This window comes from Excalfactoria chinensis, chromosome 23 (genome assembly GCF_039878825.1).
Source record: "Excalfactoria chinensis isolate bCotChi1 chromosome 23, bCotChi1.hap2, whole genome shotgun sequence".
Lineage (NCBI taxonomy): Eukaryota > Metazoa > Chordata > Aves > Galliformes > Phasianidae > Excalfactoria > Excalfactoria chinensis.
The window spans coordinates 1,919,120-1,935,889 of NC_092847.1; the positions used below are offsets into that span (position 1 = coordinate 1,919,120).

Genomic DNA, 16,770 nt, shown 5'->3' on the forward strand with positions numbered 1-16,770 from the left:
TTTTCCAGGTGGGCTTTGAGATGTGGGTGCTGGTTCTTAGAAGCACAAGCCGAGCACAGGCAGTGATGGGCTTAAAGGGTGTTGCACGTTGTGCAGATTCAGGCTGGTTTCATGGGAGCATCTTAAAGGGATTTGCAGAGGTAGGTGTGTGTTTTTCTCATTTTGAAGCTTTGAAGAGGGGGAACAGATTGGTTTAGCCAAGGTGACATCCGAGTTGATGGCAGTTGGACACATCCCAGGTTTTAGTTGCTTTTATCTCCTCTGCTGTGGCTGTGGGAGCTCGCCTTGCCTGGTCCTCTTGAAAACTGGTTTTCCAATCAGGACAGACTTGCTCAAGAGAACAAACCAGATCTACGTGGTAAGGCTTCTTCACTGCCCCTTGGAAAATATCCCCACGTGAGCTGTAAGGACTGGAGGGGGAGGAAATGCATTTTCCAGCCCAATTCTTCTGACTCCTATTGTTAAAGGAGCTCGTTGCTCTGAAATTGGCAGTCATCACTCTTTAAATGTCTGCTGGTCCAGCAGCCCACTATGTGGCTGTTCATGGGAGCTCCTGGGGTCCTTTCTGGTTGCATAGACATGGCTGTCCTGCACTGAGAACCTGATGCTCCAGTGTTTCCTTTGCCTGGCTCTATCCTATAAATGTTTGCCTTTTGGAATACCAGTTAATGTGAAAACCACAGCAGACCTTTGGTGAGTCCTTTCCAATGGAGAAATTTAAAGGGGGGGGGAAGGAGGAAAACAAAACAAACCCCAAACAATGCTAATTTTAAGGCCATGTTTTAAATCAGGGCAGTCCTTACAAGTAGGATCCCAAGTAGCAATCAATTGTCAGCTGGAGAGCAGAATGTCCAGGATATCCCAGCGTGATTCAGATGGCTTTCTGGCAGCCTTTGCCTTGAAGTCAAAGATGCAGAATAAGTCTGGCAACCTTCAGGCTGAGCACTTGTAAACAACAGATGTTCATAACTGGAATCTTTTGGAGGAGAGGGGCAGGGAGCAGCATGTCTGTCCGTGCCTGAAATGCTCCAAATTCGCAGCTAATGCTGAGCAGTGTCAGGAAGACTTGAAGGGGAAATGAAGAGTTCGTGTGTGTCAGCACTTTGCTGTTCTTAGGAGTGCAGCGGTTTCTTTAAAGGAGAGATTATGCAGGTGGTGAGGGAGGTGTCAGCAAAAGTACTTGCGTTGGGTGGGCTTCTACAGTATTGCTGTAATAGATAAATACGCTGTATGCTGTTTTGTCCTGGGATTCCTTTTGATGGGCAGAGACTGGAGCACTTGTCCTGAGCCTTTCAAGTATTTCACCCTGGAGCAGAGGGTTGTAGTGGCACCAAAGTATGAGCAGCTTCCTTTGTGCTGGAAATCATTTTGCTGCTATGGAGAGGCACTTGTCAGTATTGCTACAATGGCAATGGCACACATTCAGGGCAGCTTCCTGATGCCTTCTGCTCTGCATGGTGACTTGTGGTCCTTTCTCTGTCTGTAACACCCTCAGGGCTGCTCTTTGTTCAGTGCTGGCACCCAGCATTGCCAGGGGATTTGCCCCCAGACCCACAGTCTGTCACTGCTGCTGTGACAGGGTGATGTTCATTTCAGCATTTCTTTCTCTATTTTAATAAGGTTATTTGCCTCTTACTCATCCTCCTTGCCATGCTCCACGTGGATACGTGGTATTCCCATTGCTGGGTTGTAGGTGGGACTTTTCTTCTTTTTGGGATGGGAGGAACTGCTGTTTAAGATGGTTTTTCTGCTCTTACCCTGCATGGGACTACCATGCTGGGCCAATGTCACTGCCTTAGAGCAGATAAATCTCTGATCATCTGTGAGTTCCTCATATGAATCAGTAATTTAATTAAGAACCCTCAGATACTTGGACTCAATCTTCTCTTCTGATCTTTTGAGACCGACCGAAGCCTTTGAAGTGGAAGTTGCGCAGGACTCGATCAAGATAACACTGGAAAACCACAGGGCTTCATACTTTGTGGTTCCTTATAAATCTGTGCGCAGCTTCCTCTTCCTGTTCCCAAACACCCCCAATCGCTGTGATCTGCTGCAATTTAGGCTAACCTAAATAAACTCTGGATTCCTTATCATCACACCATCTTGAAGCTGTATAAACAGCGCTTGAGGTGAACCTGGATGCTGGCATCTTCTTCCTGTTGCAGGGGAACCTGGAGTCGAGCACCTCTAAGAGTGCAAAATCACTTTGAGAAGCTTGTATCCAGCTCCTGAGGTTTGGGTTTTTACTGCTCAGCAGCTCTAGGCCATCACTGCTGGGTATACCCAACCATCACTGCTGCTCTGTTTCCTTCCTCACCCCTCCTGCAGTGCCCTGGAGCTGGGAGCAGAATCTCTCTGCCATCTCCTTTGAGAATTGAAATGGTTAATGGAAATCACAATTTGCTTCTCTGCCATCTGCTTGTGGTTATGATAGAAAAGGGCCCGTTGTAAACAGTTGTATAACTTCTGCTCCGCGTTGTGAAAACTGTTGCCACGTTCCTCCCCAGAAAAGGCCACGTTTTAGGGGTGGTTTAACAGTTAATGTGAATATAGTCCTAAGGGCTGTTTAGAAGTCCTGAAACAAGTAACCATAACAGCTTGAAACAAGCAGCTTTCCTTTTCTGTTCTGTTCCTGTGCAGCTTGTCATCTGGCCTTCCTTTGTGTCCCTTTTGCCAGGGTGACAGTATTTGTGCTGCCCGGTCATTGGGGGAAGTTGGTTCTCGCTTCCTCTAAAAGCTTAGCAATGAGCAAGCTAAAAGCTGCACAGAAGGGAGCTCGTTCTCATTCAACAGGGGTTAATGAAACCAACAGGCACCGGGAAATGGAAGGAGTTGGAAAAGGAAAACCTCACGGAGCACAGAGTGGTGGTTACGTGGGGTTGGGGTTGGGGTGCGTCCCTTCCAGCACAGACCTGGAGGTGATGATCCCAGTCGCAAATGAGAATCATGTGGGGTTTGTGACTGCTCCTTCCTGCAGGACGGCCTTTCATGTTTAACCACATGCAGTGTGTCAACAACCTATCCGGCGCCATGAGACACCAGCAGTTTTACTCACCATACTTTACATGGGCTGGTGGTATTCGTGCTATGCGCTGCCTTTGGATGGCTTCGGGTGTTGTGGTGCAGCAGCTTGGGCAGTTGGGAATTGGCTGCTTCGCTGTTGCATCTCTCTTGCTTCCCATTTTGTGCTCTGGTTTTCTTTGGAAAGCAGGGTGCTTTGAGCAGGCTGTTGCCCTGCAGGCTCTCTCGGCTGTGGTTGTACCTGGGCTCATCCAAAGCGCGTGGTGAGGCTGTTGGTGTTTGCTGAGCAGGCTGTGAAAACTCATAGCAAAAGGAGAAAGTGCCACGGGGGTCATTGGGGCTGAAAAGAGCTGAGTGTTTGCGGGCTGACATCTGGCACTGTGGTACAGAGGCTGCATGTATGGGCTCCAGGCTGCTCCATTCCTATGAGGTGGTGAGGCAGCACTGGGCTGCTTGGGGCTTTGAGATGGGATTTGGAATGGCTGCAGCAGGACCAGCTGTGAGGAGTCCTTTCTTACTGTTCCTAAGCTTCATTCCCATCCCTTCTCATGACTGTTGGGTCATGGATGTTTTATGTAGCTCTTTTTGCATTGAAGTCAGATATTAAGTCAGTGTGCAGGGTACATCTGTAGCACATCTACAGCCAACCCAACTGCTACATCTCTTCTCTGCGTGCTTCTCTTGACAGTCCTTTGCAGTCCTCTCCTGTTCAGCTTGCCTTCTGTCTTCAGCCAGCACCTCTGCTGCAGAGGCAGTGGCACATGCACCTCATTCCAGCACTGCTCCATGGGGACCTCATCCTGCTGAGGACCTCCTGCAGCCCCATTTGTACTGGAAGAAAGTCTCACCTAAAACTGAAAATCAAAAATGGAAAACAAACAAACAAAACCCTCTGCCTACATGGAAAATGCACAGCTCCTGTCATGGTGGAAGCTCTCAGCCCTGTGCTTCAGATGGAGTCAGCCCCTCTGTGCCCTTCCAGGGCTGGCTGCAGCCTGCTGCATTCACACTGTGAGTGGCCCGGTCTTGCAATTGCTAATTAGCGCCTTGGCATATTAACAAAACAAACAGTACGCTGCAGACACTGATTGCAGATCTGAGGGCAAGTACTTGATTTATAGAGCTTAACATCTGGCAGTTTCAACCTTGTGCAGTTCTGCATTTTGATCGTTCCATCTGGTTTTGCCCATGTCAGCAGTATCTGCAATATGCGACACTGAAGTACAAAGGCAAATATTGTCTAAATGAAATCTCTGCCTTCTCACGTTTTATTTTCTCTGTTTTTATTCAAAACACCAGAACCGAAAGCCCAGAATCCTTTATATATATAAACACAAACTCACATGTGCCAAGCCCTGAAACAGCGCAGCTGATGAGCTGCAGTTGTTTCCTGAGCTTTTCATTTTTTTTTAAGGGAAAGAAACCAAGCATCAACATCAGCTGTTTGGAAACTGCTTCTTTTTTTCCTCTCTAAAATTGTCCGTATTGCACGACAGCTCCAAACGCTGATGTCATGAGAAGGGCTATGAAGGGCTGCTGTGGCTTCTGCTCTCGCTGCAATCAGCTTTCAGGTATTGGAAGAGAGCAATCAGGTCTCCCCTCAACCTCCTCTTCCCCAGCCCAAACAGCCCCAGTTCCTTCAGTCTCTCCTCATAGAGCACATTCTCCAAGCCCTTCCCCAGCCTTGTTGCCCTTCTTTGCACCTGCTCCAGCACCTCAGTGTCCCTTCTGTATTGAGGTGCCCAAAACTGAATGCAGCACTTGAGATGAGGCCTCACAATGCTGAGTACAGGGCAGGATGACTTCCCTGGTCCTGCTCACCATTCCTGATCCAAGCCAGGATGCCACTGCCCTTCTTGGCCACCTGGGCAAAGGTGTCCAAGTGTTTGTTGGCTTGACCCCTGGTAGCCGATTCTCCCTTTTCCTCCTGATCCTTTGTGGTGTTTGTTTGCAGGGTGTGCAGGTAATAGACCATAAGAAGGTTGAGAAAGTTCAGAGGTGGGAATGTGGAGCTTGTGGGATGAGCACTGCTTTCTCTTTCACTTGGGTCAGATGCAGATTCTTGCACAGAACTGTTTTTATACAAGGCATGACATTTCGTTTCCTATGCAGATGCTATTTAGCTAACTGTGTGCATGAAGTCTTTTGCTTGTGGTGTGGTGCAGAGGTCTGTGGCAGCACTGCAGGCACCACTGTCAGGCTCCATAGCCATCTCTATGCCTCAGGCACTGCAATTTGTGCTCAACTTCTTGGATTCAAAAGGAAAAATCAGAGCGTGCATTTGGCATCCTGGAGCTTGCACTCACCCAAGCAGTTTATTATGGGGTAAAAGCTGAGGCCATGTGTGATGGAGGGCTCGTTCTGTGTGTGTGCCAGAGCCATTTTCTCTGCTCCTATCTCCCTTATCAAATCCACATGTACTGCAGCCATGTTTCTAGCGTGTGTAGATACAGACCGTCATTAACAGAACCGTTTTGTCTCCTTCAGGTGAAGTCCTATCCAATTCTTGTTTCTATTTTGCGTCCTTTATAGGAAGGATCAGAATGTGCTCTCACCAGTCAATTGCTGGAACCTCCTCTTAAATCAAGTGAAGCGGGAGAGCAGGGATCACACCACCCTAAGTGATATCTATCTCAACAACATCATCCCACGCTTTGTCCAGGTCAGCGAAGATTCTGGGCGCCTGTTCAAGAAGGTAACTTGAGTGCTGCACTGCATGTCTTTATTGTTGGGCCCATCCAAAATGCATAGTGGGAGACATTGCTTCTGGCCCATCTTGTTGTTGTTCTTTGTACCTAACGCCTGGTTTTGGGGATAACTGCACTTGATTTGTCACGTATTGATTGTTTTCTTGTCCTAGAATTGAGGTTTGAGTAAATGTGGGCTGTGTTTTTCCTCTTAGCCCGCTCACAGCTTGGTGTGTGCTTTGAAACTTCCTTTAAATACAAATAAAGATTCCAAGTGTCCACCTTTTATTTAAGGAAAAGGAAGCAAAGCATCGAGATCAGCTGTTCTGAAATGACTCTTTTTCCTCTAAAATTATACAGTCCTCCAAAGATAAATTGGTATCCAATGTGGACTAGAAACTTACAAGCAAAATTAGAGACAGCTCCTACCATGTTAAATAACACAAGGATGGCTCGTCCTCCAGGAAAGGGGAAGATGGAATGGAGGTCCCTGTTGTTGGCCATTCTGTTTCTCTTTAGTATATGTTTTTTAAACATCCTCCAAGTAGAGGAGGAACCTTCTCTCTTTCAAGCAACATCACAGTGAGGCCTTTTTGACCTTTTAAAACTTTCTGGTAATTACATTATGGTTGATTAGATACTTACACGGGATTACTGAATGGCAGCCACTCTTCAATTCCACTAATCCTTCCAAAGGATAAGTAATCTCTGCTCTGAATTTCAACAGGGGCCGTGCTTGAGCAGGGTGGCTCAGGAAGGGCCTCATAAGGACATATGTGGAAATGGACACCTCTGCAGCCTGGCTGGAAGCTTGCAGCTTCACTTTCAGGCCCTGCAGAAACAACATCTTACCTTGTCTTGTTTGGGTTTGAGCAGAAATACTCTAATAGGGGGAAAAAACCCCAATTAAGAACCAACAACGCTTTGGTTTCTTTCTTGCAGACGGAGCGGAAGCTCTGCAAACAAAGGGCACTTGTTGCTGAATTCCAGCTCCTTGTCTGGCTGCAGGCCAAAGCAGTATTGCATTGCATTGCTCTTCCACCTGCCCTGGGTGGTTAAAACCAAAAACTGCATCCTGTCTCACCTACAGTCTTGCAGTGGGATAAGATAGCAGCTGATAAATAGAGAAATTTGATACATGCTTTGGTCTGTTATGGTTAGGAAGGAGGATAGAAACCATGCTGGCCTGAATGGGAGTTAGAATTGTATCGATGAGAGCATCTCAAAACCTTTTCCTCCCTGCCCCCTTAGCATCTCCCATCCTTTCTTAACCCTGAGACCTCTTTGTCATTTGTGGAGGGAGAAGAGATGAGTGCAGGATGCAGCAGCTTGTGGAATGGAGCAGTTTATAACAGCCTTGAAGCATATAACTTGTACAGAAGCTGCATAGGTAGGTGTAAGGGAACTGCTATGTCACAACCTGAACTGATGATTGAGCACCTGCTGAAGGGCTGACTGGCACAGGAGCAAGCAATTCACCTGTGCTTCCCATGTGACTGGAAGGGCCTTGGGTCCCACCTCCCTGGGCTCATTTAAGGGCTGACCTCCAAAAGGAAAGCATCTCCTGGCTGAAGGCTGCTTGCAGGCCAAGTGGTGTTTTGTAGCCAGAGAGTCTACTGCCAATTAAGTGAGTTAACTTTTTTCTTATATATAATTTCTAGCAACACTTGGCCTGGTATCACAAAGCATTTATCAAAGCAGCTTCACTGCTTCCAGGGGCCAACAGTGAAGAACAGCTCTGTGCTGTGCTGCAGACCTTCCTGCAAAGCTGTGCAAGGCAAGCGAGGAGTTCCCCATCAAAACTGCAGCCTGTGCAGCCAGCCCTGTGTCCTCTGCTCTCTCCAGCAGTGCTTGGCTGCAGGATGAGCTGGGCTTTCCTGATGCTGTTGCTGCTGAGAGGTCCTTGTTGTTGTTGGTAATGCTGCTGTGTTATGTCACGCTAATAGTAGACCCGCAGATGTTATTTTGGGTAGCAAACTTCACACCAGTCTTGTTTTCATGACCTGGCATGAGGAATTGCCCGGCTGTGTCTGGAAATGCTGTGTTGTGACTCCTGGCATCTGGAAGTCTGGAGTGAAGGGTTTGTTACATCTGTTTGGAAAATAGTTTTCTAAGAGGCTTTGTGTGTCAGCCTGCTTGCAGGAGCAGCAGTAAGTGATGTTTAGGAACTGCTTGCAGTCTGGGTTGCGTGTGCTATGAACTGCAGAGGAGATAGTGGTATTGGGGTCTTTGTTTCCTGAGAGTGCTTGCAGTAAAATGCTGAGGTATATGAGATCTTTTTCTTGGGCCATTTATAATTGAAAGCTTTTTAGGCTCAGCGCTTGGTATCATGCTAGGATAAAGCAGGTGAACATGAAAGGATGTGTGGGCTGAGAGGGATGCGCTTGAGATCCTTTTGTTGCTGAACTCTTGAGCTTTGCTGTGCTGTCAGAAGCAGTGAGCTTTTATGGGATGTAAGTGCAGCTGTAACACAGCCCTGAGGCTGCAGGGGCCTGGCTGGGTGTGATAAGGGCTGTGCTGGGAGGGAATGGTTCCTGGTGGGTGGTGGAGGTGTGGGGAAGCAGCAAGTGTGGTTTGAATTGCACTGGGAGCCAAAACATCGGGGCTTCTTGTAACACTGTGCTCCTTCGTGTGTGTTGTATTGGTGTTTTAGTGAAGAAATGCTGTCATGTTTTGGTGCTGGGCTGCTGGTTGGGCACAGCTCGGTGCGGTCTGTGCTGTGACAAAGGAAAAGGAGGAGAAATGATGAAATAAATAACCATGCTTGTGTGCAAATAAAAGCAGGAGCAGCTGGTGGAAGTGCCTGAAGAGCAAACTGCTGCACTGTGGGAAGGCAATGGGATTTTAAGGCAGGATGCTGCCATCCCATTTCCTTTTCTATCCTGGGAGCTGGCAGCGCTCTGAGGTCGGCCCCATTGCTGTGCCCACATCTTGTTCCTCTCTGCTTTGAGGTTTCTCAAGAAGCAAACTGAAAGCTTTCCTTCCAATTTAGCACAAACCCCTCTCCTTCAAATGAGGGCTGTTGAAGTCTCACTCACTTTCATTATCTGCCAAATGGATCTTTTTTCAGCTTAACCACCCCAAAACCACCCTGCTGTGCTCCCTCAGGGCTGCTGCCCCTATGGATGTGCAGTGGCAGCGTAGCATTCCTGTGCACTGCTGTTTCCTTACGGATATTTGGGGGGGGGAGAAAGCTCAACAAGAAGAAAGCAAAAGGACTCTTTGAAATCTGCCTCCCGATTAATACCTTTAATTGTGGAGAAAATCAGTTTATCTCTTGCGCCCTGTGCAGCTTTTGATGTGAAATGGAGAAACCTACAGTGAGGCGGTGGAAAGCCTTGCAGTAATCAGGAAGAGGAATTATTAATTCTCCAAAGGGGTCCTTGCTTCAGCTGACCTACTTTCAGCTGCGCTGCATCTCGTTTGCTGCGCTGGTACTGGGAATAGGAAGCAGTTGAAAATACATTGCATGTGGGAAAAGGAAGCCTGTGGAAAAGGCACTGCTTGGGGTGTATCTAAAAGTGTGAGAAGGTAAATCACTGCGAGTAAAGCTGGCACTGAAGGGCTGAGTTCTGAAGTGCTCTGAGGAAGGCACGTGTAAATGCAATGCAACTATGGGTGCATCCCTTGGTGGCGAGGAATGGGTTTTGTGCCAAGGGATGGAAAGGGTGGAAGGGGGAAATGTTACAGTGCAGATCCTTGCGGGTATCAGGTAGAGTGGTGTGTGGTTCTTGCCAAAGAGACAGCATAGAGTTTGCTGTTTTCTCAGCAAGAATGAGTGCTCTCAGCCAGAAAATGGCTTGGTTTGCTGGAACGGAGTGCCTGAAGCTCCAGATTTCAGAGCATCAGCACTGAATGCTGCAGGAAAAAGGGGTGGGGGTGTTGGGAAGTGACTCCTTCCAGCCATAGTGTGGTGGGAGGCGGCGGTGTGATGGGGTTTGATGTCGGAATGGCTTTTTCCAAGCGCAATGTTGTACACTGTGTGGGAGAAATTCCTTATTACTGACATAGTGGTGGAGCAAATCAGTGGTGAAATGGTGGAGAGAACTCGATAATACGGCTGTAATTTAAACGAGACTGACCAGCGCATAATGGATCATTAAACGAGAAGCTGATGATCTGTTGCTCCAAATATGTGCGTGCATTGTATTGCGCACATCTCATTTGCTAAGCTTTTCAGGATTCCTGAGTGTTTGATGCTGGGGAAGAAGAAATCTTTGCAGAATTCCCCTTCAGTGGGGTCACAGCTGAGCACTGTGTCCATAAATTTGTGCAAGAAATTGCATTGGGCTTGCATAGGGTTTGGGTTGGTTGTGAGCAATGCTGGGTGTGCAACCCTGTGGGCTGGGTGTGATGCTGGTAAGGGATGGACTGAGCTGCTGCTGCTGGCCATGGGATGCTCTTGTACCATCCAGCTGCTTGCTCTTCTGTTTAGGGGAGAGCACGAGGATGGTAAATCATTTATTGCTGCGTGCAAATGAATTCAAGGCCTGTTGAAAAAGAATGGGGAAAGTGTATCATTGGGGCTCTAATTAGAAAGAGTTCTAAGCATTTTGTTAGTGAATTTTAAGTGCTGTGTGTACGGTCTTGGAAAATCCTACCTGGTATAAGTGTTTGTTAACCAACTTTATGAGTGGATGTTAGCTGGAGTCTGATAAATGCCCTGACTGTAATGTCAAGGTAGGATTCCTTTTGTTCCTCTCTGCACTCTGCAAATCTCATCAGGGCTCTCAGCGAGGTTTACCTCCCTGCTCCCACTGCTAATTTAAAAAGCATTGCAGCCCTTAATGTTACTGCCATACCAATGCGTGCTGCATTTCTCTTCTCTGAGATGTGAGAAGCAGTGTGCGAGGGGACGGCTCTGTGGCGCACATGGGTTTGGCTGCAGTGCTGCTGGGCTGACAGCACTCGGTGCAAGGCATGAGATAAGTGTTATCACAGCTCTTGGTGTGCTTGCTCAGCGCTGCTGAGCGTGTTCAAAAAGCATCCGTGAGCTTCACAGTGTGCTGCTTCTACAGCCATCTCATCTCCTCTCAGATCTGGAGCTGCTGAGATGCAGGGCATGAAACACTGACAGCATTCCTGAGCTCTCCTGTTTATCATCCCCCCCCTCCATGAAATATTTGGGAGCTGAAGTCGTTAATGTTGGGTGGAATGCGGAACAGCCAGGCTGTGCTGCAGTCAATCCCAAAAACATCTTGCTTGAATTAGAGGGGAGGAGGGATGGACAAAGAGGCCTTCAGGAGCTGGCACGGTGTGCTGGGAATCCCGGCCCCAGCACACAAAGGAGTGTGTGTGCACGGGTGTGTGTGCACACTTGGGGCTGCAAAAGCAGCTTGAGAAAGGCAGTTTGCAAGCAGCACCCTGCTGGTGGTGGAGGTTGATGCTCCTGGGCAGCAGCTGCTGCCATCACCTTGCTTAGCAACTTGGCTGTGCTGCTGGTAACCTTCAGCCTTGCTGTCTCAGCTGCTGGGATCTGTGTGAAGGAACATTAAGTGCTCGTGGCTTAGCTCTTGTTTATGTGCCACCTGTGATCTCTTACCTTCTGCTCAATGGAAGGCTTTTTCCAGTCTGAGGGTGCAGCAGTTTCTTTCTTGAGAGCTCATTTGGAAACACAAGGAGTTTTGTGTTTTGACAGGTTGGCTCCTACGCTTCTTCCATTCATCTCCAACCCGAGCGTGCATTAAAATACTCATTTTATTCCACCTCACCTAATTGATGCTTCAGCAGCTTGTGGAATGAATGAGCGGTTTGATGTGAGAAAGGAGCAAATGGGCTGAGAAGAGCTGGTGAGAGGAGGGCAGCAGGTCCAGCCAAGGCAGCTCAGGCAATGCAGTGAATGGAGCACCCTGCTGGAATGCTCCTCCTGTGTCACAAGCACTTGAGCTCCCACTTGGGCTCCTGCTTGTGCAAAGATGGGTTATTTTACGTGATATAATCTTTTGGCTTTTTAATCCATCAGTATTTTTTCACGTGCCTTAATGCCATCTTGATGTCGTAGCCAGAAGTTCAGGTGCAGTGTGGGTCTGTCTGTTTGCATTACGTCTCTTAATCTTTCCCTGAGTCAGGAGACATAAATCATCTTGAACCTATCAAATTTGCTTAACCCAGCAAATATTGTATGCCTAAAACCTGCGGAGCATGGAGGTGCAATCGGGCAAATGCTGCCTTTGTGGGCAGTGGTAACGAGAGAGAATTGCTGTTTCAATAGCTGGCAGTAGGTGCAGTTGTGCTGTCTGATGAGTAGGAAAACGTGGCTAAAACGTAGCTATTAGGTTGTTTCAACCTATCTGTTTTTCTTCTGAATAGTCCTATTGGTGTGAAGGGACATCTGTTCTGTCCCCACTTCCTCCAGTAGCTGCTCCGGATGTCTTTCATTTATAAAACCTCCAAGGAAGTGAAATTCAGTGTGTTTTTTGTCCTTCCTTCCTGCACCTCGGAACGATGAGAGCTATTCAATTGCAGATAGATTATAAAAGGTTAAAGATGGCACAGCTGGGGTTGCGTGTCTGGGATCTGCCATGAAACAGCCCCTGCTGGGGGCTCCTCCTGGCCAGGGCAGTGCAGCCTGAGCACTGGGATGGTCGCATCCTTCAGTGATTGGGTTGGTTTGCTTCTAACAAGGTAATGCATAGAGGTGTGTCGGCATGCTCTGAGTTATCTGTTCCTCACGGCAGGCATCACAGAGCCTTACAGGTGGGCTTTGTCACTCCCAGAGCCCTCCGTGCATCTCCTTCCCCTCTGCAGAATGCAGATCACAGCGATTTTAGCATGAAATCCCATCTCTAATGAAGAAAGCTTCATGGTACCACTGAAGTCACTACGGAGGCGGCTTCGCCCTTCTTTGCATGCAGGCTGTGCTGTGTGCAGGAGTGCCTCTTCAAAGAGGGCTTTGCATACGGAGGTGCCATCCTTTGGTAATCACAGGGGTGAATCTTTGGGTGTTTCAGTAATCTGTATTAGAAAGTCAGAATCTGCTCCTCTTGTATTTAGCTGAAGCCGTACATTTGCCCTTTGTGCAGCAGTTGCCTCCAACCGCGACGCAGACGCATTGGCTGCTTGTTGCCTTGCAGGGAAGTTAAATAAGTAAATATATACTTAAAATGTGATGCTTGGCTGCAGGGCGGTTTGGATGGCAGCCGAGTTTGACAGCCCCTTGTGTCCACCTGCAGGTTTTTATATCTATTGTTGCAGCAGAGGGAGCGGGTTGGAGCCGTACAGCCTTAGGTTTAACTGCACAGCTTGCTAATGCAAGTGCCCCTGGGATAGAGTGATTTATATTGCTATGGCTAAATGGCATTGTACTCAGTGTAGTTAAAAAAAAATAGATGTATTTGACATTAACACTGTGCTCAGAAATAGATGGAGGGCTCGTGTAGGATTTCAGACAGAGTCAGAACAAACTCCATTCGGATCGGAGCATCCCACAGCACCATTGTGCACCTCCACCTCCATTCCTCTGTGACAGACGTGCTGCTTCCACTTCAGTGTCCCAAAGAGTTTCTGTTGCCCTCTTAAATCAGAGGAATAGATCTAGTGATGTTTCTAGCTGTGCGTGCAGCTTACATCAAGCAGGAGCTGGCAGACACTACAGTAAGGGTTTGCTCCTGGGCTGAGCAGCTGCTGGATTTGCTCATGTAAGTAGTAGCACTTAATTGAGCCTGGGTTATTTGTAGATGGAGAGCATGCTTGCTTCTTCTGCCTTTCTGTCATCTTCTCCAGTTAACTTTCGTTTCTCTGTTCTCATTGCAGAGTAAGGAAGTGGGATTGCAGCTCCAGGAAGACTTGATAAAGGTCCTGAATGAACTCTACACAGTAAGTCCGACTGACTTCTTGGCATCTTTTCAGACAGAAGGAAGAAGTGTTGGGCTTTTCCCAGCCTGCTGTTAGAGTACAGCCTGAGCACCAGTGCTGATAAGTTCCTGCAGTCCTTGTGGTTGGAGGCAGCAATGTATACTAGGGAACACAGCGCCATCAATCTCAGTTCTTCAGTCTGCCTTTACATTGCTTCAGCTCTGTCAGTGTTGGCTTTGCTTCCTGTAGATCCCACCTTCGCACACAGCTGCCTCTGGCCGCAGTGCTGCTTTTATAAAGAGAGATTTAGAATTATTTTCGAGCTCCCAGAAATCTTTGTTCAGGTTCAGGTTGCTGAATTGGGTCAGCACAGTGGTTTTGAGTGCTCTACATCTGGAAATGAGCATACAAAGGACAGCATGCAGTGAGGAGCCTGCTGTGTTGGTTTGTTCCTCAACTCTTTCAGCAGCACAGCTCCCCTTAGAATAATAGTCTCCATCTGTGCCTTGTGTTTCTCAGTATATCCATTGGAGACACCAAGAAAGGCATTGCCTTGGGTAGGAGAGGGGTTGTGTTTATAAACAAGTTCATGCACTGCTTGGGGACTGCTCCTCTCACATAAATGAGGGGAAGAGCCTGTTGTTTGATTAAATTTGTTCCTTTTGGTAGCTGTTATTGAGCGGGTTGTGTTGTAAAAGCAGAACCTACTCATGGTTTTATTGCTCCGATGCCTCTTTTGTTGCTTCTTAATGACATGTTGGGTCGTTACTCTGAGGTTCTGTGTTCTTTTCCTCATTCCATCAAAAGAAGACCCAGGGATATTTGCCAGGTCAGCACATGTCACATTGTGATGAAATTCTGTATTAATATCAATGGTAGAAGGTGATGGAGAGCTCTCTTGGAGTTGCCTGTATCAACAAAACAAATAGAAGGGAATTGTGTCATTCCAGTATCAAAACCAAATATTGCCTTGGAGGAGAGAGAAAGGCATTAGGAAGCAGGAAAAGATCGCCTCTGCGTGACACGTTTGCCACTTAGGTTGACTGTATTAAAAGATTTCCTGCTGGACTCAATACTTGATGGCTTCTGGGGCTGCTCTTAGTGGTACTGCTAGGAACGCTCCCACAAACTCATCTCTTGTTCTGCTGCGCATCTGAAGGACCAGCAGCAGCTTTGTCTTCAGGCAGAATGGATGTCCATAATGATATAAAGACACATAAGGTACAGAGGGTTGCTACCTGTGAGTTGTCTCTCTGAACTGTCCCATGCTGCTGATCCTGGTGGCAGGGGTGACTTGCTGAGACCCCCTGCCAGGCCTGGGGCTGCCAACATGGCTCCATCAGCAAGATGGAAGCAGTGAAACTGGACTGCATTTCTCTGCTTCTCTTCCTTTCTGCCAGCTCCACTCGTAGTGACAGAGGAAAAGAGAGTGCTTTGCATCTGTTATGATAAATGCCTGCTTTATAGTCCAAGCGTATGCAGTAGCTGAAAGTGTGTGTGTAAATTATTCAGAAAGTCTCTCTTTAATACTGGCTGCATTCACAGTCCCTTTCATGTTTAAATACAACATCTCTTTGTATGTGAGAACCTTTGCTGATTGCTGCGTGGAGATGGAGCGTGCATCCTACTTACAGGGAACTGTGTTACAGTTCAGGCTGAGGTGGGATAGTTATAAATAGGTTTCCATCTGAAATGATTTGCACGTGGATATTTATTAGAGCTGGGCTTTTGGGCTGTATTTCTGCAACTGTGCAGTTTGGGGCAGGCAATGAAAATTAGAACTGCTGGTTTTGGTGTCCATATGTGAAATGAATCGCTTGGTGATGATGGATAAAACTGGCAGTGTGTATATTGTGCCCTTTGGCTTAGTTCTGTTTTCTTAACACGGAACTGGATGTGAATATCCTTTGAAACAAGGATGTTTTGTTCTTGTTTTGAGGAATCTTTATCTAGACCGGCTCATTTAATCCATAAATAAAAGAGCTGTGATAGAAGTTGTCTGTGCAGTGCGAGCTCCGGGTCTCCTTGAGCAAAAGAACTGCACTCTTTTATTAATATTGTCGTTAGATAAAGCTAGAAGGGCTTTTTCATATCAAATCAGATTTAAACAAGTTGAACCTTGAGTCGCTTTTGCAGCGGTTATGTTCAGGCTATAGATTTGCATACAGTTCCTCGAGACCTGTGATGTTTAAACGACTGATTCACCCCGAGGAATGACTGATAACATCCCTTTGGAGCCCCTACCTGGTGATGAAAAGCCATCATTTCTGAGCCTTGGCGTGTAATTCTCTTTGAATAGTAAGGAGGCTGAATTTAGTTCTTTTTTTTTTGGGGGGGGGGTTATTGGATTGTACATGAAGGCGTGTGCCAACGTTAAACAAAGAAGCAGCTGCAGAATAATCTGCTTTGATTTTGGATTTGTGCTGAGAGCCGCACTTCCATTTCTTTGTTGTGCTTTGTTGAGATGCAAAATTTCCCCCCCTTATTCTGCCAGTTTACATACTTCCAGCTCCCAGTCAGCAGCTGGGACTGACCTGCTGGTTGCTGGCCAAGTGTGGTACTTGGCCATTAATTAAACACGATGGCCAGCTATCATAATGTAGTTACATTAAAGGAGCTTGCCATTTTGAACACATTCAACAAGCATTCTCGTGTTGTGGCATATAACTTCTTCCTTCCTCGCTTGTGATGCTTTCCAGTTAGATGTAAACCCTTCTGCCCTGAGGTTTGGCCATGCAGATCAGTGGAAGGCAAGGATGCCTGTGTGCCTGGTTACTGGTGCTGGTTAGGTAAGCTTGCTTCTTCCTGAGCAAATCCAATGTGATGCACTGCAACTCTTGTGTATCGTCCTTTGCAGGTTATGAAAACCTACCACATGTACAACGCTGACAGCATTAGCGCTCAGAGCAAACTGAAAGAGGCAGAGAAGCAGGAAGAGAAGCAGATTGGGAAGTCAGTGAAACAAGAGGAAAAGCAGACGCCGCGCTCCCCCGACTCAACTTCCAATGTCAAGTTTGAAGAGAAACACGTTCGGCGGAGCTCTGTCAAGAAAATAGAGAAGATGAAGGAAAAGGTACTTCCACTGCATTGCTGCTGCTTGTGTAACGTGTGTGAGGAGGAGACCTTTGTAGGAGCTCAGCACACGGGGTTCAGATGTTAAAACAGGGGTCAGAGTATGAAAGTAACAGCTGCTTGCTTGGAAGCCATGATGAACGTGCTGTGTGCAAGGTTTGGGGCTGTCTCTTTTGTTTAACGTTCATGCCAGCTT

At 47.3% G+C, this 16,770-nt stretch overlaps 1 protein-coding gene across 5 annotated transcripts in view; it reads left to right on the top strand.

Annotated features, from left to right (window-relative positions):
* Positions 1-16,770, top strand: part of SRGAP2 (SLIT-ROBO Rho GTPase activating protein 2) — a 77,901-nt gene that overhangs the window by 22,621 nt on the left and 38,510 nt on the right. For 4 of the 5 annotated variants that reach the window (XM_072355757.1, XM_072355762.1, XM_072355759.1 and 1 more), the window contains 3 exons: positions 5,554-5,716; positions 13,461-13,523; positions 16,360-16,575. In XM_072355757.1, coding sequence (XP_072211858.1) covers positions 5,554-5,716; positions 13,461-13,523; positions 16,360-16,575 — 442 coding nt within the window. Of the gene's footprint in view, positions 1-5,553; positions 5,717-7,281; positions 7,336-13,460; positions 13,524-16,359; positions 16,576-16,770 lie in introns of those variants that run through there. The other variant, XM_072355760.1, reaches the window with a different exon arrangement.